Source organism: Pleurodeles waltl, chromosome 5 (genome assembly GCF_031143425.1).
Source record: "Pleurodeles waltl isolate 20211129_DDA chromosome 5, aPleWal1.hap1.20221129, whole genome shotgun sequence".
In the NCBI taxonomy this organism is placed as follows: domain Eukaryota; kingdom Metazoa; phylum Chordata; class Amphibia; order Caudata; family Salamandridae; genus Pleurodeles; species Pleurodeles waltl.
Genome location: NC_090444.1, coordinates 964,073,558 through 964,096,189, shown reverse-complemented (window position 1 = coordinate 964,096,189; position 22,632 = coordinate 964,073,558). Strand labels below are relative to the sequence as shown.

At 44.1% G+C, this 22,632-nt stretch overlaps 1 protein-coding gene across 1 annotated transcript in view; it reads right to left on the bottom strand.

The window, feature by feature from the left end:
* Positions 1 to 467: 467 nt before the first annotated feature.
* The window catches only part of PYGB (glycogen phosphorylase B), a 635,794-nt gene continuing 613,629 nt past the window's right edge, over positions 468 to 22,632 (bottom strand). The window contains exon 20 of the mRNA XM_069235083.1: positions 468 to 6,279. Within this exon, the coding sequence (XP_069091184.1) occupies positions 6,127 to 6,279 (153 nt within the window). The 3' untranslated portion in view covers positions 468 to 6,126. The remainder of the gene's footprint in view (positions 6,280 to 22,632) is intronic.

The following is a 22,632-nucleotide window of genomic DNA, read 5'->3' as shown; positions in this document are numbered from 1 at the left end:
TGCAGAAAAGATCATCTGCAGAAAACACTGTTAAGTCTGGCCTTTGTTATCCCGTGTCAATAAAAGTAGATTCTGAACATTTTATGGAATAATATCTGTCATAATTAACTATTATTGTTTAAAGGGTTTCAGAGGTCAGATGTGTGCTGAGGCAAAATGGTGTTGTTGTCTTATCCCAGAGATTAATTAATCACTCCTGATTCTAACAAATTTGTATACCAAAACCCAAATTAACAATTTAGGAGTAACTGAAAACAATTTAGCATATTCCCAGCAATTAGTCTGCTTACAAAGGTCTAATAGACAGCTAAATTAAAGGAATCCTTTATTCCACCTTGGGCTCTGGATTTCAAGAAAATATCAAGTTTACAGGTTTGTGTTGCTTTGCTCCTGCGTACATGACGTCAGTGGCCATTAGTAGCAGAGATTTTTAATCTCTTCCCCCAAAAATTAAAAGATGCAGATAATTTGAGAATTGTGACAACTTTTATTAACACATGAAATCAGAGAAAACAGAAACAAATACACTAATGATCGCACTCTAACAAACTTTATAATCCCTGACTGCACTTATGAAGTGTGCCTAGGCACTTAGACAAAACTCAAGTGAGACGGGTCCCAATGACCAGTAACAGGCAGGTAACAGCTGCTGTTTGGCGACATAGAGTTTCAGTAGCTAATATTCTAATATCTGATACAACTGCTACAAGACATAAGCACTTTATACAATAAGGGAACATTTTCAATTCCTCCAGCAAGCACCAGTCTAAGAATACATATGCAACTCCAGATCAAAATCACAGGGCTCAAATACAGGGTGACACAAAACAAGACACAAAACAGTCAGCCAAAGCTGTCAAATAGGCTTGTCTTTACAATGACATTCATCCTACATTGAATAAATAAGCCTTGCATACATTAATAACATTTCTTAAATGGTCTGTTTGTAACAACACAACATGTTGCACCAGCATACGGAAGTAATTCTCATTGGAGTGCATGCCTTTAGCCCTATAATACAAGAGGGCAGAGACCCTCAAATGCTGCAAGAACCTTGTCAACCTCCCTATTTTGCAGGCGTGAGGGTATGTCCACCGCACATATTAGAGACTCATCCTGGAACAAATTATTCAATTATGGAAGTATTCAAATTTAATTGAGCATGAACCCCACCCAATGGTACCAGATAAAGATTCAGAGGATAGTGACAAGTTGTGCTTCTCAATGCAAACAGTTTATAGATATTACACCTAAAATTGTAATTTTCAATGTAACTGAATGCAGAATCTCCAAGTGGCTAGAGCAGTGTTTCCTAACCTTTTGACTTCTTTGAACCACCACTTTATTATTACTGGAACCAGGGGACCCCCAATGAATCATTAGTGGAATCTGGGGATCCCCCTAGTGAGTCATTAATAGAAGTTGGGGACTCCACCCTAAACACTGTCGATGAGGCAAACCGCATAACAATACAAAGAAGATATAGATTTATAATATATTTTATTTAATTTTAAAACGAATATAAATAAAAAAAAATAAAAAAAATATGTTAACAGGAAGGTTGGAGCTTTTCTAAGTTTAATTGAAGCCACACATCCTCCGTATCATATTTTGTCTGATGCACCTGCACTGCTCCCACAAATCAATCTGAGGATACTAATTTAATTTGTAGCCTCCAATTTCAAATTCCTTGACATTTACAGTAAGTTTTATAATTTTCAGTTGTACATTTAGCCACTTTATTTATATACACTTTATTAATCTGTTAATAATATATAATTTTCTAAGCAGTCGCAAACCCCCTGAGGAGGTGTTGCGGACCGCCTGGGGTCCCCGGACAACAGGTTGGGAGAACCATTGGACTAGAGTATCAGTCAATCAAATTTCAATAACTTTAACACCTCTGTGTTGTTTATGAACACACAGCACTAGCTTGTCAACACATTTCTTGATGAAATAATTCCTTTAATAAAAAAAGGATGTCTGTTCATAGACTGAATTGATTCATGACATTTAAATAATTTTACTTGTGCATGGTGAGCCAGCAGCATAGCAGTTGTCCGTAGCATTCCTATCATGTAATATCCTTAACCTAACCAGAGATGAGGAATATGCTTATGATAGAGGAGATGCAAGGCCCTGCTGTGCTATAACACTATTGAGACTGCAGATGGGAACTCAAAAGAGGCCTCTGGAGAGCCACAGAGGAGGAGGCATGGCTCACATTGAGGGCGGTGTAGCTATAGACACTGTGCCCCTGCCGTTTTTGAGTGCTCGTGCCACCTGAGCTGCCCTGTATTCCATGAGATCACTTGAACACTGAGGTGGAGATAAAGTCACAAGCGCTTTGCTGGCCGAAGGATGTCAAACTTGTGCTTCTCCTTCATCTAGCTGGTGAATGCCAGGTATTCCAGAAAGGAGATATGGACAAGCTCTGTATATCCTAGGTCAAACTAAGATTGGTGGTTAGCTCATGGAATGTTAACAGAGGTGCACAATCCAAGATGAGGCTGTCATGTCAACATCATATATAAGGAGCCATTTCGGACTGATGGATGTGTCGAAGCCATGCATCCCTAATTTTCACTGTGCTCTTCGGCACCTGCTTACATTCTTGTCCCAGATTTTTGCTCCTAGCTTTTTGATAAATTCTTCCCTTAGAATTTTTACTTGGCTGTCTTCTCCTTCCTGATATAAAAAGGGTATGGTGCCTTACTGTCAGGGCCAGTGGAATTATGTAATTCTGCACCTGCTGAGATTTTTGCATAGTTATGGATTTGCTGTATTTGCCACATAACCCATCATCTGCTGCATAATCTGCAAATTTTAACAAAAAAAAGTTTCTAGCTCAAACGGATAAAAAGTTACTAATGATATGGTGACTCGGATTTCTGCACATGGAAGACTTTTTACAAAGGTTGACTCAACCTTTCAGCTACTTATTGCTGTATTTATGACAAAATAATGAAATACTACCATCACAAAAAGTGCTACATAATTTACCTTTTCTTGCCGCATAATTTAGTCTGTACTACCGCATAATTTGGTCCTACCATGAGACATAATTTCAGTGGTCTTGCTACTGTCACTCTTTAATCTAATATTCACCTTTAATCAAAGGCTATATGATTCTATGTCAGGACCGGAGGCTTCGCATTATGCTTCTCTTGTATATACTCCCTCCTCACACGCAGCCCTTTGCGTGGAAGGGGCGTTGCTGTGCGCGTACACAGCAACACCCATTGCATTTTGATGCTGCCTGAGATTTATGAGTGTTCGTAAACCTGAGGCAGCACCCCAGGGGTGACTTTAGCAAGGCGCAACAAGGAGGAATACTTTTATTCCTCCTAGTTTTTTGCTTTTTCTATGTGTGCTGCATTCGGCAGCACACATAGAAAGAGCAAAGTGCCAGACATGATTGTTTATGTGTGGGAAGGTGTCCCTTCCTGCACATAAACGATTATTTCAAAATGATGCTTTGGTACTTCTGTGTGTGCTGCATTCTGCCGAAGTGCCAAATCGCCATTAGTGATTGTTTATGTGCAGGAAGGGATACATCCCCACACATAAACAATCAAACCCCTCAACGCAGACATCCTTGCACAAAGGTGCAAGGATGTCTACATTGGGCGCTGGCACCTAAATTTAGTGCCAGCGCAGGGGACAACGCAGGGGTGCGCTGTATTCAACTAAATACGGCACATCCCTGTGTTGTGAAAATGACAGAGCACGGTGCTGCCAATTTTGGCGCAGCTTCGCCCTCCGTCATTTTCCTTTAAATATAGGCCTTAGCTTAGCCACTGCAGTAGCAAATAAGAGGAAGGACTAGGGTGTGGTCGTTATTTATAGGGGGACTTAACACCTGTGATTGAAGGAGAATATGGGCTCATGGGATATACAGTTTAAAGTTTATTTGTTTTCGATTGGCTGCTGTTAAGGTCAAAGTAAAGAAAGAGAAGCAAAACCTCGCCTCCGTGTCCTTAATAGAATTGAAAATTCTTGATGCGTGAACTTTAAACAATTTTATTAACAAGGTGTGTTTTTCGCCATTGGGGAGGTTTCCCTCCAAGCAGTGTCTCTTATGAGACACTTGACGCCCTTCATGTGTACTATTCTGTGCACGGTATCATCCAATTCTTTCTAAATCCAGATTATCAAATAAAATAATGTCACATTTTGGTTTTGGGGTCCATGTTTATTACTTATCAGGAAGTGGAAGCTGCCTCGAGTCGGGCCACTTTATATAAAGTTGCAGGGGGTGCTGGGAGAAACGACTGCAGCTTTTACTGTAGCAAATGTACAACATGATGTGAGTTTTTGTTACCAGTTACTATTTTGCTGTCACACATAATCCACTGCACACAGAGTTCTAGGCATTCAGTCCTTAAAGGTTCACAGATGGAATTCAAACTGAGTTAGCAATTGTTTTATGGCAGACTATGGTACTTCTATGAACGGAGAAGTATGATAATCAGCTTTAGGGTGGGGTAGAGGGCCGAGGTCGCAGGGCTTTTAGTACAGGACATAGCCAGTTAAGATCTTGTAAGTTTCAGGGCCAAAGAAGTGACCCACCCCTTTCACTTTCGGGCTAATTTAGAGTTTGGCTAGAGATATACTCCATTAGAATGTGACAGATATCCCATCTGCTGTCTTGCAAGAGCCACTGGCTACCATGCACTTGTTGCAATGTGGCGGAAGGGACTTGTGGGGAATCTCGCCCGCCAAACTCTAAAGTAAGGCCCTAAGACTATCATTCTGACTGTCATGGATTTACCTTGCAGCAGAATTGCTCAGGGATAATTCTGCTGCCGTACCTTAGGGAATTCCCCTCGGTCGCTTTTACCCCAAGGATACATATTTAAAAACCTCCTTTTCACAAATGATAAGAGCTTGGAATTAGACAGTGTAGAGGGGGCGAATATGTAGATATTCTAGACGCTATTTTAGGGAGGGGAACCAGCAGAGCAGGTGGCTCTCTAGGTACTTTTATGCGAAAGCTTTCAGTGTTCATATGGCAGTGAACTTGCCTTATCAGGCCCCCTCTTTAGAGCAGAGGATACAGGCACCCTGCGTAGACACATCTGAGTGGGAAAGGCACAGTGCCCTGTCACTCATATTTTATCCGGGGCGGTAATGCTTTGTGTATCTGCAGCATAATTCTAGGATGCTGTAGAGCTGCTGTAGGTCAGTCTGGAACGTTCAGTGCCACCTGTACGTATACAACCAAAAGACAGAGGAAGTTTGGTCTACAGCACTAACGTCACAATGTAGCAGTTTTCATTACAAACATTTCCAAAAAGAAAAGGAGGTCATGGAGGTTCGCCAAGGTAGAGGAAACTGAGGAAGCTTTACGAAGTCTGAAATTGGAAGTGGGCTGGGATGGGACACCACAACCGTCTGCTCATGGGGTCTCCTCTGTCTGCTGAGACTTAAGGCAACTGGAAAATGTCTGAAGGAAGGAGTAGGTAAAGGAGAAGGCAGAAAGCGTCACAATGAGCTGCTTTTTAGATTCTTTCATAGAATGGTTTGCTTTTCTAAATGTTTGTACTCAGAATGATTTTTTTTATTATTTTGCGGAAAATTGCTATTCATCCATCTTGGAAGTAAAACTTGTTAACAATAGTTTGAGCTTATGATCCTGAAACCCATGTGAGTATGCTGATTAGTGAGAGAAGTGCACATGACAAGGAATTGAACTTTTATTTTCTGTCAAGAAATATCCATATTATTATTACGTAGGAAAAGTAAAAAGCTATTGGCCTCATTTAGAGTTTGATGGACAAAATACACAAACGCGGAGTGTGTTCCGTCCGCCATTTTACATAGCGAGTTATAGCCTATTCTACTTCTAATACGGTGGATGGGATATCTGTCAAGCTTTGTCAAAGTATTATGTCCAGCTGTGAGCTCTTTTCACTGCTGATTGTTGTGTACAATGCAAGCTCCTTTAGAAATCCCAGATTTAGTCATACCACGCACTCTCTCTGACGCAGGTTGTTCTTAAGATAACAATGCATTATAAAGACAAGATCATCTACTGATGCACACGTGCTGCAAGGGCACTAATCCCTAACAAACCAGACTGCTACCACCAAAGGAATGAAGTTTGACGGCACATCCAGGTTATCAGTCCCTGGGAATGTTGGGAGGAGGAATCTTCTCTGCAGAAGGCTCCACTCCCCAGATTTCTCTTGCATATTCTGAGATCGTCCTATCGCTGGAAAACTTGCCGGAGGCAGCAATGTTCTTGATGACTTTCTTTGTCCACTCTTTGGAATTCTGAAAGCAAAGACAAAAATACGGATAAGGAGGGCATGTGTGAAGAATCATGGAAATTAGATTAAATATTCCGTTTTACTGAAAGATATTAGGAAAATGAACTCATTTCCATACAAAATACAGCACTGCAGAAAGGGGCTACCCTAGTGATGACATAAATTGGTCCTGTAGCAGCCCCACCTTCAAATAATCTATTTATAATTCAAACTTTCTAAATTGTCACCTTTTATTCATTGTAGCCTTCTTCCTGCTTGTCGAGTGTCCAGTAAATTTTTGGTGTCTCTGGTCTCCCACAGCGCATATGCAGCAGAAACAGAGATTGGCCAAGGGCAACAGCTGTTGAAATGTGCTTGCAGTGTGTGGTTTAGGTGGCATGTGGAAAATAAGAACTTTAGCTGACTTTTTTTATTCTCTTTTAATGGCAAGTTGATGAGGCAATGGCCATTTAGATTGACATGAGAGCTCCTTGCACTGCAGCTGCGTCATGATGTGTGACGCAACAGCGACACAAACCTTAAAATCGTATCTACAAGGCTATGCAAAGCCACTTGGCGTGGGCTTGAATGGCCTCATAGATTCGAAGTAAAGCAAGGCAGCACAAATCACTGTGTTGTCTTACTCTGCATTAGGGCGGCGTTCCATGGGCACTGCATGGATTTTGACGCATCCCAAGATTTGTAAGACCTTGTAAACCTGGGGATACACCAAACCTTATGCCTCCCAGGAGAGGCACAATGAGGGGAAATATCATTATTTCGCCTCCGTTTTTCCTCTTTCTATGTGTGCTGCATTCTGCAACACACAGAAAGAGGAAAAGGCTCCCAAGATTGTTTTTGTGCAAGAAGATGCCCCTTCCTACACAAAAAAAATTCTGCAGGCAACACAATCACCCTTGCACCATGGTGCAAGGTTGCTCGTGTTGGCACTAGGCTGCTGAAACAGCGTCACATGGGGGTGGGGAGGAGGGGGGTTGGGAGGGCGGGAGAACAGGAATGTGTTGTATGCCATGGAATCGGTGCATTCTTGCCCCTTCCCTTTATGGCAGGGCAGTGCAGCAAGGTGACTTGCTGTGCTGCCCTGTGACAAAATCCCATAAATATGGGCCGTGAATTCCAAATAAAAGTCTTAGATCCAGAGTGACTGCACCTCGTGTGCTCATAAAGCCCCTTTAGTTAGGGGCTCGAGGTCACTTTTAGAGATTATGCCAAGGGCACCAAGTTCCAGAGGGTCCATGTTGAGCTTCGGTCAGTTGACCTTCATCCAAGCAGCAAAGTTCTTCATGCTGTTGGTTTCGTCGTGGTGGGGTCTGTTGAGAGTGACAGGACGAGCTGGGTGTCGCCAGCGCACAATATGATATTGCTGTCGTGGGATCTGACAATGTAGGCAAGTGGCATCATGTAAATGTTGAAAAGGGTGAAACTGAGTGATGAACCTTGAGGGACGCTGCATATGGTGCTCTTGGGTTACGAGGTGAAGGGGGAGAGACGGATTCTCTGTGTGCAATCTGTGAGGAATGATGCCATCTTTCTGAGTGCTTCTTCTTTGATTCCATTCTGGTCTAGTCTGTTGATGAGTATGTGGTGGAAGACGGTGTCCAAAGCTGCTAAGATGACGAGAAGGAACATGGTGGTCGAGTCTCTTCTGTCGAGTAGGGTGCTGATGTCATCTGTGAAGGCCATCAGGTCGGTCTCAGTGCTATGGTTGGTTCTGAAACTGGATTGAAGGAGTCTAGCATGTGGTTTCCCTCCAGGTGTTTGGTGAGCTGAAGGTTGACGGCCTTCTCCATGACTTTGGTGGGGAATTGGAGCAGCGAGTTGGGATGGTAGTTCTGGAGGTCGCTGGGGTTCTGTGGAAGGTTTCTTGAGGAGTGGCCTGACCCCAGGGTGTTTTCAAGCATCAGGAAAGGTGGCTGTTGCAATGGATGTGTTGAGGATAGTAGTGAGTTGGTGGCTGATCTCTTCCCTTCTGAGGTTGAAGAGGTGATGGGACAAGGGTTGGTAGGTGCTCCTGAGTGGATGGAGTTCATTGTGGCTGAGGTGTTCAGTGTGCTGAGCTGCTTCCACATGGTGAGATGGTGGTCGGGGCAGTTTCTGTAGGAGTGGGGAGGTTGAGGAGGCTGGTGGGTTGGGGGTCGAATTTCCTGTAGATGGTGGAAATCTTGTTGTGAAAGTGATTTGCTAGAGCGTCGCAGAGTTCCTGTGAAGGAGGGATTGAGTTTACAGTGGCTGTTTGACAGACGAACTCTGACAATAGTGAAGAACTCCTTGGTGTGGTTGGCACTAGCCTCAATGTGGCCTGCCAGGGCCTCCTTTTTCATGCCTTTGAGTTGCTGATGGTAATTGTTGGGGGCTAAATTGACAGTGATTCGGTCAGTGTCATCTCTGGTGGTGCGCCATCTTCTTTCTAGTTGTTTGAAGCTGTGTTTCATTGCGGTGAGTTCCCGAGAGTAAAAGCTGGCTTGTTTGAGGGATATGTGAGTTTTGGCCCGTTTGATGGGGCAATGCAGTCAGCAGCATTGGTGAACCAGGTGTTGAAGTTCTCTACTGCCTGTTTCAAATTGGTGGCGGCATTGGGCTGGGTGGTGTTAAGGATGTCCATCCACTGGTTCAGTGTCACTCTGCTTCAGCTGCAAAAGGAGGTACTGGGAGGGTTAGGGATGGTGCGAGGAGGTGCTTTGATGGTGAAGTGGACGATAGAGTGATCGGTCCAGGTGAGTTCCACAGTATGGCTGTATTTGACTTTGTTGCTGGATGTGAAGATAGGGTCTAGTATATGTCCTGCTCTGTGTGTGGGGTCTGTGACCAAGTGGATGAGGCCGATGCTGCCCATTCAATCGAGTCGGTTGGTGGAGTTTTTGCCTGTGGGGTTGTCCAGGTGGAAGTTGAGGTCTCCGAGGAAGATGTAGTGCTTGGATTCACTAGCGAGTGGGGCGATGAAGTCTGTGATGGTGTCACAGGCAAGAGGGCCCTTGATGGTTATATTATTCTCTGTGTGGAGTTGGAAATTCAGGTGTTCCATGATTGGCATGGTTTAGTCTTCTGTGGTGGTGCAGCAAACTGAATCCTTGTGTACGATTGTGATGCACCTCCGTGTTTGATGGTGTAATCACAGTTTTTCATCTTGTATCTGTTGGGCATCGCCGTGGCGATCTCGGGGGCTGACATGGAGGTGAACCATGTCTCTGTGATGAAGTTTGGGATGAGGGTAGAGAAGGTGTCCAAGATTTTGGTGGCGTGCTTGCAGAGTGATCTGGCATTGATCAGGAGGTACCAGAGTGGTTCTAGGGTGCTGTCGGCCAGAGTGATGGGAGTGGCGTAGGTATCTACGAGGGCTAGTAGTCTTAGGTTGCAGGTGAAATGGCATCATTGGCAGGTGAACAGGGTCCTGCTGTGGAGCGGGGGGATGCGGGGCAGCAGTTGTTGTGGCATCTGAGGTCCAGGACTCGGAGAGCTGCAGTGGAGTACCCGTGGTTGTCCGGAGGACCAGGGTTCCTGGCGCTGGGCACGATCTAGCTGTAGACGAGCACAGATGGGCTTGCTGAAGGCCCACACTGTGGCCTCCATTAAGTAGGTCCTTGGAGGGGCTCTGGGTGGCAAGAAGGGGGAAAAGCAGGAAAACAGTACGGGAGAATGCAGGACGAAAAAACAGCAAGGCACTGGTCCTGGTGCTTAGGGCACAGGAACCTCAGGGGCAGAGCCTAGGGCACAGGAACCTGGGCGGGCTGGCAAGGCAGGCTGGCTGATGAGGCTGACTTCAGGCAGGAGTAACCTGATGGCTACAAAAGGAGGGAGGCAACTGGCGGCAGGGAGAGCTGGTTGGGACCTGCTCAATGGGGCCACTCTGCGGCCCCCATTAAGTAGGTCCTGGGAAGGGTGCTGGGGAAGTGAGAAGTAGGAAAAGTGGGAAAACGGGGCAGAAGAATACATAAAGGTAAAAATGTGAGGCACTGGTCCTGGAGTCTTGGGCACAAGAACCTCGGGGACTGAGCCTAGGGCACAGGAACCTGGGTGGGCTGGCAAGGCAAGCTAAGTGGCAAGGCTGACTTCAGGCAGGAGCAGCCTGTCAGCCATGAGAGGAGGGGGGGGACTGGCAGCAGGGTAAGCTGGTGAGGACCCGTTCAATGGGGCAATGCTGCGGCCACCATTAAGTAGGTCCTCAGAGGAGCACTGGGGAGGCAGGAAGTGGGAAAACAGCAAGTGAGAATGCAGAGAGAAGAAATGGCGGGGCACTGGTCCTAAAGTGTAGGGCACAGGAACCTCAGGGGTTGACCCTAGGGCACAGGAACCTGTGCAAGCTGGCAAGGGAGGCTGGCTGGCAAGGCTGACGTCAACCAGGAGCAATCTGGCAGAACCTGCATACTTGCTTGCTTCGATAGGCTCCGTGTTGGCATTGTCCTCATCAGAAGTGATGTTGAGGTGCCCAAGCGCCACCCTGGCATGCTGACCTCAGTCCATTTCTTTCCGCATCAAACTTGTGGATCCAGAGAGCCCCTTTTATCAACCATTTTTAAGCTTCTTGATGCCAGTTTATTAGTGACATGTCCCCGGCAAAATCTACAGGTTTTAAACCTTGCGGGAATATCACAGACATATGTCTGTGTTTGATCCCCACTTGGTCTGTCTCTGGTGCCCGAGGTGGGATCATGAGCACAAAGCCAGCATCGAGTGCAAGTTGATGCATCCTAAGGCAATTTGCGAGCTGGCAATGAGGCTCCTGGCGATGTGGCAGAAGAAGGCTCCATGCCATTCCCGGGGTAGATGTCGTGTCTGTTCCCGGAACCATTCCTGGGGACGATTATCTTTGCGTTCCAAGAACTCTTCTTCCAAGTTGGGTAAGACCACAGAAGAAGAAGTCAGTGTTCTTTAGCTTCTCCATCCAAACAGCACGCTTCTCTGCCTCACTACTGCATGCCACCTGCTGATCTGGTGTTTGGGCCAGCTCCATGCTACTGAGAGTTCCCTGAAGTCAGAGCGACAACTGCCCAACTAAAAGAATTGAACGATGTCATGCACACCACCTTTGGGCCACGACTCCCTCTGGTGCGCTTTCGGTCCTACAGAGATGCAAGGTGCCCCAACTGGGTTTCTGCCAGCAGTTCGTCCCTGAAACCAGGTGAGCCCTTTGGATCCACCCCTGGATCAGAATTGAAGCTGATATGGGTGTCTATGCCCAACATAGCTCCAGTATCCTTGGCCCTAACCGACACCTCTAACTAACGAACCAATATTGACTCTGACTCTGTGCCGCCTCAACACTGACTCCGTCGCTGTCCAGACAGTACCAGCCTCTGCATTTGCCACTTTTGAACAGACATTCATCCCTGAAGGGTATTGTCCCTTTGAGGATGACCCTGACCAGAAAGGAAACCGGTATGAGGAGCTGGGTGACCTAAGCAGCCTGGACACCTACCCAGACTCTGGCATGCTTACCCCTTTGGGCTTTGTTTCCTTCACAACAGTGAAGCCCAGGGCAATGGAGGTCCTTCATCTACAACTGCCTGCGATGAAGGTCAAGACCAACGTCTTGACACAGGTTCTTCATCCAGGTGTGAGCTCTGCCGAACCTGTGCTCCTGTTTAAGTAAACCCTTTGTGATATGTTCTCCTTGGGGCCTGGACTAAACCTTGCACGAGGGGTCTTGTGCACAGCATGATTGCCCATTGCCATTACCCCACCCCAGGACACCCAGATTTCCTCTCCCAGCATCCTTCCCCCGACAGCTTATTAGTACAGACCTCAACAGCCTATATTAACCTGAATGCATTCCCTTCCACTCAACTCCTCTTGATAGGGAATCCAAGAGACTGGATACTTTCAGAAATAGAATTTTCTCTTCAGCCAGCTTGGCTTTGCGGTCAGTGATGACCGCATGTCTCTTGGGCTGATACTCCCAAGCATTATAGAACTCGGTTGCTCAGCTGCTCCCCATACTTTCTGAAGAAGGCCACATCATCCAAAACCAATGCTTGGTGAATGGATGGGACACAGTGAAGTTTACCATCAGGTGTGGGCTGGACACTGCAGACTCTCTAGGCAGGGCCATTTCCTCTATGATGGTGCTCGGTAGCCAAGCCTGGTAGCGGTTCACTAGGTTTCCCAGGAATGTTCAGTCATCCTAGTTGCTCCAGACTGGGCCAGGAGGATGTTGTACCTGGAACTTCTGGGCATGAACATCCATCCTACAATCAGGCTACTGTTTTGGAAGGATCTTCTGTTGCAGCAGCAAGGCAGGGTTTTACACCCAAACCTGCGTAGTCTACACCGTCATGAATGGAGATTAAGTGGTGACAGCTGAATGTGTATTATTTACCACCTGAGGTTGATGATGTCTTATTTGCTGCCAGGTGTCCCTCTACAGTCCATTTATGCCACTTGCTGGGACACCTGTTGAGATGTGGTTTCTTAAAAGGTTTGACATACGTTCCTTTTGAAGCCATTTGTATTCTGAAGGTGAGGAATCTGTGATTAGAAGTATCTACGAGAAGAATAAGTTACTTACCTTTTGTAATGCTGATACTGGGGGATACTACTGCAGATCCTCACTGCCCTCCCACCTCCCTGTTCTGCTGAGTGGTCTCTTTCTAACAACTAAAAAAGTCCCAAATTAGAGACATGCACACTGGAACAAACAATTTGTTGTGCTCCGTGTCCAAGAGTGTGGAAAAAGTCAACCAAAAGACTGACATTGACACACAGGGGTAGCATTTATATGTAGCTCTGCTCCATCAATTACAGAGCAGAATGAAGGGAATGTGGAGCTGTACTTCACCACGAAATGGTTAACATCAGCACTGCAGAGAACATTTTCAGGTCTAGTCTGGAACCTGTGGGACATTTTAAATGTGAAGATTCTGCAGTTAGCTAGCTATCTACCAAAAAGAGCATTATCAAAGATAAGTAACTTGTCTGTTGATGCAACGTATCCTCAGCGCTTTCATCTTGTACTAAATGTTAGTCTGCATGGAGGTCAACTGAGGTCCAGTGTGGAATGGTATTTGGGTGGAAGCCACAAACATTCCAGAGGGGAATCATTAACTCTCCAATGTTGTGCTTGTCATCATTCAAGGGCAGGTTTAAGTTGAGCAACAATAATATATTTCTTGAAATCTTCAATTCCAGACACCTGTCATACATGACTTGCCTCTCATTTCCCCGATTAGATAAAACAAAGACATTTATAATGAACAGTTTTCAGCATGCCGGCTAAGAATATAATTCAGATGGTCTTCATTATATACAGTTGCTGGGAAGGAAATTGCTTTTTCTTCCAATATGTTTATAGCGACCCATACACACCTTTGGCAGTTCATCTCAAAACTGGAGACAACCTTGAATTTTTCTAGTTTGAGTACCAAGTTTGGAAGTAACTTGTCCTTATCGGACAGTAGCTGCATAATATTTGTGAACAAACATATAATTTTTTTACTCTTGGATCACCTGTTCACCAGTGTGTAGTTATAGACAGGTAAGAGTTTTCATAGGAATAGAGTTTTGTAAAAACGTTTTTGCTAAGAACATTGGCACCTTTTTGACAAAACTTCAATACACTTTAAAAAAACAAAAGGTTCATGCACTTCTGTTGCTTTTTGGAAAGTGTTGAGATGATCCCTCAAATGGGAGCCAAGAAGAAGAACATCCTAAAATGTTCCTAGCCCGTGTTAATTTGCTGTAGAAAAAATTGGAAAGCAATACACAATAAACTGTTGAATAGAACTTCACCAGAACTTTACCCACAAGGTGTGCTTTGGTGTAGGTTTGTTCAGACATTTTTGAGTTAAAGATGTCCATGAAGGGGTTAAAATATTAGGTACATCTTGACTTTTAGGGTCCAGATTTGCCACCTAGGAGGGGAACAAGTCAGTCCTCAAATGCTGGCCACAACCTGTTTAAGAGGGTGAACAAAAGGAGCACATATAAAGGATGATAACATATTTTATTCACTACATAAATCAGGTGTTGGTGGTACCATACTAATTGTAGGACTTGTGGTGTGTTCTAATGTGACTTACTCTGTGAAAAATGCTGACTCTCCTGTACCACGTTAGATGTTTTTTTCTCATGATTGTCTCATAGAGGTTATGGAAGATGCTCCAGAAGCTAAAATGAGAGCACATGTTCAATTTGTTCACACTATCTTCCTCATCTGTGTGATAATTCTATTGAGCAACTAGATTGCCAATATTCTGTATTTATAACAAAAGTGTGGCACACCTGAATACCATCTTGATGGAATCAAAGCTGTACAACTGAAAGCATTTTCAACAGAGGATACTGCAATAAATGAACATCAGTGAAGCCTGTAGGTCTCACCTACGCCTGAGATATTGGCTTTGTCAATGTTTTGTTTAACCATGTTATATAGCAGTGCAGCTGCTCTGCAGCATGGCTGCAAGTAAAGTGAAAGAAAGCACTACGATGCAGCCAGCACTGACCACGTCATAGCACTTTTTTTCTCTTTTAGTAATGCTGCATGGCATCCAGCTCAAAATGCAAGCTGGAGCTATTGGTTTTGGGCATACTTGTTTCATTCATTGTACAAAAACGAAATGAGGTAGGCCAGACACTGGCAAGACGTCTACCACTTAGCCTAATGACTACTGACAAAACAAACTTCAACTACCAGGCCCAAAAAACAGCTCAGTGGGTTGAGTATCCACTGGCGAGAAATGGATTAGAAACCCAGAGCAACCTACTCAGCCTTTGTGTGTTCCATTTTTGAGTACTGATGAGTTAATGAATTCAGCTACTATCAATTCAATTCAATTTGTGGTGCAGGCTGTGTGAGTGTAAGTGAACAATTTAATGAAGTATACGGATAAGGGTACGAAAGAAAAGGCAGTTCATGCTTGAAATGCAATTACAGCTGCTAGCCTTTCTTTTAAGGTCTTCAGTCAGGGTGAAGGAAGAATTTTCCTAAACGTCAGCCGTCTCTCTGACTACTGTGCCCAACGGCCACATAAAAGACTGTAAAATACTACTTGCCAGTTAGTACCGGGAGTACACTGAGGCACGCTCCCATACATGCATTTCCATAAAAGGCATTTCAAGCCCTGACTGTCAGGCAACAGAACCTTGCTGCACCTTCCACATGTCTCTGCTGACATGGAAATTAGGATGACCAGAAGTCCTGGATTAGCCTGACACTCTCGGTTTTCCAATGACTGACCAGCATCCCAGCATTTTAAAAAACGAATTAAATTAATTTCTCGGTTTTTAGGGATGGTTGGATGAACATGCACTTTTATCATGGTGCTGCAAAGTCTAACTTTTACACCGGCCTCCCTCACTTCAGGGACAGTGTTTACTTGTTTAAAGAGCCTCCTGCTGTGCTGGCTGGCCTTATTCATGCAGCACAGCAGGGTTTAATAAGGGCTGAATCAACCTCCGCAGAGCACATCACCCAAGGACGGAATCCCAAACCTGCCCTTAGAACTGTTCCCAGCATAGTGGAGAGAGTCTTTAATTTTTATGCTGCATATTTCTTTTTTTTAACGGAATAAAACAAAGGTTAAAGTGACGTTTGTATGAAGCTAGCTCTTTATATGGTGCACCAAAATGAGTTACACTGTGCAAAGAGTCAAAGCATTCCCCAGAGGTATCATGGAGGCAAAAATGACATCCTTGGTGACTTGCAAAGCACTGGCAGCTCTACTAGTTTCCTGGAGGCTGCAGTGGCAGGACAGGTCAGTTGCTCTTCGAGGGTCGGGTGGAGCAGGCAGGGTAGCAGGGTTGGGGCCAAGTCAGTCGTGCTCCTCGGTTCTCGAGTTCAGTGGGCTTCTTGTCCACTCTGTTTGTGTCCAGCGAAGATCTATGGATATGGTATCAGGGTATCCCCTATATACTCAAATTAGGGGGCAGTATCGGGAGTGAAGGGTAGTAGCCAATGGGCTACTCACCCCTGAGTCACTACATGCCCTAGATGACCACTTCCTATGGTGAGTGGACATCACCCTGTTTAGCGGTCCTAAATTCCACTACACACATGATGGCAGAATTTCCTAGGCTGTGTCCACTGCAGGTGGGTCCTCCCATGGTGTGTCCAGCCTGGAAATGTAACACATCTCCTGCATAGATAATTTTCCCACCTCTCCAGGTGCCAGATGGGCCCTGGGACAGGAACAATGGGATTTCCCTCTTAGGAAGCCCAGCTCTGCATACCAAAGGTACTGGCCTACTTTGAAGCTGCCTGCCTTGGAATGCAGATTTGTAGGTCATCATGTTGGGAGGGGTTTGTAAACACCTCTCCCACAGCAGGCTTTGTCTTCTGACCTCCAGAGAGCACAGGCTGTCACCCTGGGGGGTCAGATTCTCATCTGTTGGTAGCAGACCAGTCAGAACAGGTCAGTGAGCGCACAAGCAGTTGGTAGATTGTCGGGGGCAACTCTAAGGTGCCCTCTGGGTGCATGTCTTAATAAATCCATCAATGGAATCAGTAAGGGTTTATTAATACAAGATGTTTGATGCCAAACATCCCTAGTTTCAGTGAAGCCACCACATAGCTGCGGAACTTGCAGTGACCATTATCCAGCACATGTACTTAAGATGGCACAATAATAGTATAGTGCTAGATCTAGGGGTGCCAGCCCACCTCGTTCAAACGGAAGTGTCAATTTTCCCCATGATATTCTGGGCTGCCGACCAGCCCAGGCCAAAGTCACAAGGGCGGATCAAAGCTGTTTCAGAAAACTAGCAGTAAGGACAAGAGGTAGATTAATAAAGAGATACAAAAACTTGGGCAGAATAACCATCTTCGCTATCGCAATGCGACCCATCAGTGAAAGCGGCAGTGAACGCCACACCTCTACCCTTTCTTCCAACCACATAATAGCTTTGCCATAATTAGCTGACATAAGCGTGTCAACGTCCCTGCTTAGCCAAATACCCAGATACTGCGCTGGTCCATCAGCCCAGCAAAGGGGGTACCTAGAGGAAAACTGCACCTGAGCCTCGGAGAGGGGAACACCACCGACTTGGACCAGTTGATGGTGATCCTGGAGATCCGTCCAAAGCCAACTATCTCATATAACACAACATCATGGTGAAGCCGCAGATCACAAACATATAGGGTGACATCGTCCGCATACATGGATATTAAAACTGGGCGCTGTCGGAATGCCAAGCCCCTTTGGTTATGATGCTGACGCAAGTGATGGCAAAAAGTAGCGGAGAGAGTGGGCATCCCTGGCGAGTGCCCCTGGCAATCGGGTCTGGGTCAGAAATGGTACCATTGACTCTCAGCAGGATGGACAGCTGCGAGTACAGCAGGTGAATCAGCTGAATAAATCTAGAGCTCAACCCCACCCAAGCCAGCAAAGCGAACATATATTGCCATGCCAGAGAGTCGAAGGCCTTGGTGGCATCCAGGAACACTGCTGCTGCGCAGTCTACAGGATCAGAAATGTAAGCAATAAAGTTAAAGATAGAAATAAATCATCAGGAACTGTTCAGCTCCTCAGATGGAAAAGAATAAGCCTCCTTCCCATCTGTACGATCGGGCTGAGCTAGAATCACCTTAAGAACTTCCCACGTAATTTACAATTAGTCCAATAGAAATAAAAACCCAGTATACAAAATAACGATTTCTGCTACAAGACAATCTAGCAGGCAGTTCTCACGAGAAAGTTAAAGACATCTGGTAACGTTTGGTCAACAAAGTGTGAACAACACATCTCTATTTCTCTGAACATACATCCCCAAAATTTTATCGAACAGTGCAGCTTAATATGAGGCAGTGCAGACTAGGCCCAAACCTCACTAACTTAAGGCCTATAATTAATAAAGCTAAAATACATGATGTAAAATCACTAATATGACACACTACTACAATTTTCTAAATGCAGGCACCTCAATTAATATTATTATTCATTTAATAAAGACACTTCTTATTTAACAACACCCACTCAAGTGGGCTTATTTTACAAGTAGCACATTATTTTCTATATTAGTCAAATTTTGTGCAAACCTTTAATCTAAAATACATGAAAATCATTAGTAATAAATCCAGCTTTCACAACACCAACAGCAGTCTGTCAATTAACTCCCTGGTAATCAACAGCGGCATCACCACAGAGCAATAATGAACATTTAGAGTGCTGCCATTTTTGTATTCCTCAATGCCATTTTGTTGGAATGGAACTGTTCAATTTAAAGCCTTTGCTGAAGAGCAGGCTGAAGTAAATGATCACTGAAATGTTAATGCAGGCATGGGAGCAGAGGATTAAAATGTTAGGTGTGTACTTTCTAGTAATTTGAGGCAAATTATATTTTTAAAGGGAAAACTAGTTCAAGTGAGAAACATCTGCATAAGTACAGCATCCCCTTTCCACATCTGCACATCTGTTTACTCAGCCGGCCTAGTTTACTGAGCTAACTTTTGTGCCCACACCAAGCACCTTCTTTTGAGCTCACATATTACACCACTCACAAAATATTAAATTACATCATTGCTGACATCTCAAACGACATTATTGATGAAATCACTGAAGATATCAGCGTTAACACCAAAACTGTGTACAGCATAGAATTACTGAATGTAAACCTGAGATTTGATAGCAAGGACATAGCGTAAGACAAGTGTACTTGAGTATCTTAAATGTTTACAAATCGATAATATTTCGGGTGAAAGAAGTACTCCATGTTAAATAAAGGCTGAGCGTACCTGATGTGGGTTGCTGAGGTATGTTTGTGTAGGTAGCGGGTTAAAACCAAAGCCTGGTTCCAAAAATGTGTCGAGAAAGGTCAAAGCTGCAGTTGATAATACATTATCCACCAGTGAATACCTAGGCACATGCCCATGTTAAACAGTTGTAATACAGTGGTATGAACAAATTCTATGAACCGTGCATGTTTACTTCCAGAACTTAACTAATGATTTTGAGGCACTACAAATTATTGAACAATGTAAAATGTAGGTATGCACCACTGAGAGGTGATTTATCTCATAGTGGCGTTATACGTATGGCTCTTAGGTTGTATGCCATTATGTTCATCTCAAGTATGTGTGTAGTGTATTTTACTGAAGTAAAGCGCATTGTCCATACGGCCTAAAATGAGGTGTCTTTACAGTGATAAATGTATACATGTCAACCCATTGACTCAAATTGCGAGTCATGTGATGAGTTTATGGGGGTTAGCCCATTAAGGTGAATAGAAAATTATCCACGGGTGTAGTGTATTAAATTACTGCAAGTCCCCAAACCCTATAGGACAGTGTCACATTGATTGTATGATGTCATCATTGGTATCATCAATTACTTTATTTGAGATGTCATCAATGATGTTGTTTAACATATCATGAGTGATGTAATATGTGAGTTCATGAGCACTGCATGGCATGGGCGCAAGTTATAGTTAGTTTAGTAAACTGTAACTTGTGAATTTCAGAAATGTTTTGGTTTCTAAAAGTTAGTTTTTACCTTATTTCAGCTCCTAACTAAAATGTCACTTTAGCCTTTGTTTGTGTATATATATATATATAAAACAAAGGTTACAGGGATGTTAGAGTTAGTAAATATAATTAAAACAAAGAGAAATTCACTTAAAACAAAGGTTACAGGGGCATTATAGTTAGGTTCTTAATTTACTCACACAAAACCAAAAAAATTCAGCAGTTAGAGATATTTCGAGTAACTATAATTTGTGTCCTAAGATAACTATAACTTGTGCTCGCCTTGCATAGTTTTCTCCTCAATAATTTTACTGCAAATGTTACATTGATATTATCGATGATGTTATCAAAGATGTCATGAGTGATTTATTGTCTGGGGTTATTAGGAGGTCATGATGAGGGCACAAGCTATAGTTACCTTAGGGCATGAGTTATAGTTACTTGAAATAACTAACTATAACTGCTTAATTTCTATGGTTTTGTGCAAGTAAATTCAGAACCAAATGATGTCCCTGTAACCTCTGTTTTATTTGATTGAATTTATATGTTTTTTAATTATATTTCCCAACTATAACATCCCTCTAACTTTTAGTTTTTTCGTGAATTTCTATGTTTTTTTAACGTTAAGTAATTTTAACAGTCCAACCATCGCTGTGTGTGATGGGGATTGGCCGGAGGCCTGAGGCTAACACTCTAAAAACACCAAACCCCGCACCACCCACAACCTTTGGCCATGCAAGTCGGGGATTGATAACAGCCACTCATGAAGTTCTTCTTTGTTTGGTGGAGATATGGTCACATTCCTGTGCAACAAAAATGTGTCTCCGGAATCCGTAGGAAACATGCTCGAGGGGGGGAGGGAGGTAGGAGGTCATGTTAGTAAGTTATCTATCAGCCTGGGAAAATGGCAGAAAGGTGTTGCATACCATTAATGTATAGGGGGCGGGGCCAAAATGGTGGGGCTTATGGGCCATTTTTCATACTTGTAGTTTTTAAAAGTTAAAAGGGAGAGCACAATCTCTGGTCTCAGCAGCACTCATCACATCCACTACATGAGCTATTGCGCTTGAAAAAAGCAAGAATGCAAACACCTCCATTAAGGTTAACGAGTAACTTTTCAAGGTGGAAATGCAGAGAAAAAACACTTGCTTTAGCTTGAGCATGTACTCAAAATAAGGATGATTAGTACTATACAGAAGTCAAGCTTCAACTTGGGCACCTACTTTGTTTATATCTTTAAGTGTTTTCAGTTGAGGTTTAATTTCTGTGAAAGGAGCATCTTGCCAGAATGAATCTTGCCCTGCATGTTTATCCAAATATAGGCCACCATTTTGTGCTGAATGTCTACCCAACTGGAGTAGTTCCTACTGGCTAATTAGTAAGTGCTACCACATTCTGTAAATGTATAGTGCCTTGTGTGTCTGTAACTTTGCCAATGCGATTGTTCCTCAAGCGTCTTCATCAGATATCTTTTCAAGGTGGAACTGCAGAGAAAACACACTTGGATTATTTGTACTTTACAGTAGTAAGTGCTTCTTTGTTTGGTGCAGATGTGTTCAGCTGCATCAAGCACACATCTCCAAAAACGGAGGGAAATGCACTGGTGGTGACATTTAGCAAGCTGTCCATCAGCCTGGGAAAAGGGTGGTAAGACATTGCATTCCACTAATGTATATGGGGGCAAATGGGCAGGTTCTAGGCCATTTAACATACTTGTCGTTTTTAAAAGGGAGGACACAATCTCTGGTCTCAGCAGCAGATGGCAAGAAATAACCCACTCGTCGCACTACATGAGATATTGTGCTTCAGAAAAGCAAGAATGCAAACACCTCCACGAAAGTTTATGGATAACTTTTCAAGGTAGAAATGTAGAGAAAAACACTTGCTTTGTATTCATCATACGCAACAAATTAGGATGTTTACTATTTCACAGTCATGAAGCTTCAACTTGGGCACCTGCTTTGTTTATATCTGTAAATGCTTGCCGTTGAGGTTTCATTTCTGTGAAATGAGCATCGTGCCAGAATGAATCCTGCCCTGTGTATTGATCAAAGATAAATACACATGACAATATTCATTCATTTTTTTCATAAATGTTGGGGACCGCGGGGGAACATCATGGCCCCAGCGGCACCAGCCACACCCTGCGTCCTGTGGGATCCAGCATTGCTCCAACACACCTGGAGATTGCTTGTGGGAGCAACACTGTCATCTCTTTCCCTGCATGCATGTCTGCGGGCAGGGAAAGAGATGAAAACTCCACTTCCAGCAAGTGGGAGCATTTTGACAGCTCCTGCCAAGCAAAAGCAAACAGCTATCTCCCGAAGGTGGGCTCCTTCGGAGATGGCAGGAGCTGGCCCTGGAGAGTGGTGGTCCCAAGGCCAAATATAGCTAAAGGAGTGGGGTCAATTCTTTATAAAAGAAAAGCCCTGGAGAGGTGATGGTCCCCAGGGCCCAGGGGGGTCTGCGAGTCCCCCCACATGTTTATTTTATAAGTAGGACAGGGGAGGTGGTGGCTCCCAGGGCTCAAGAAAGCTCTTGGATGGGGGCCCCGTGTGCCCCCCTCAATTTTTAAAATTAAACATGCATGCCCCCAGGGCCTGGCCCTCCTGGTGGTTTAATTAAAAACAAGTATGGTAGACCGCGCTTGCTTTTTTAAGTTAATTCATGGTGACATTTGCAAATAATCACGAATTTCAACGTGAATTTTGAAAAAAATGCTTTTTTTTGCATTGGCAGGGTCCCAGGAGAATCTCAGGGCCAAGGCTGTGGGTTAGGGTATTCATACTCTGCCCACTTTTCTTTTTTGTTGCATGTTTTCTTTTGGGACTTGGCTGAAGCGGAGTACTTTTGAAGCAAAAAGTCCCAAGTTTTGGATTTTGTCTATCTGGGCACCTCTAGCACTACTGTCAATGATCCAAGGACTGTACAGGCACAACTTGAAGCGTCAGGGCTCACTCAGGCTGG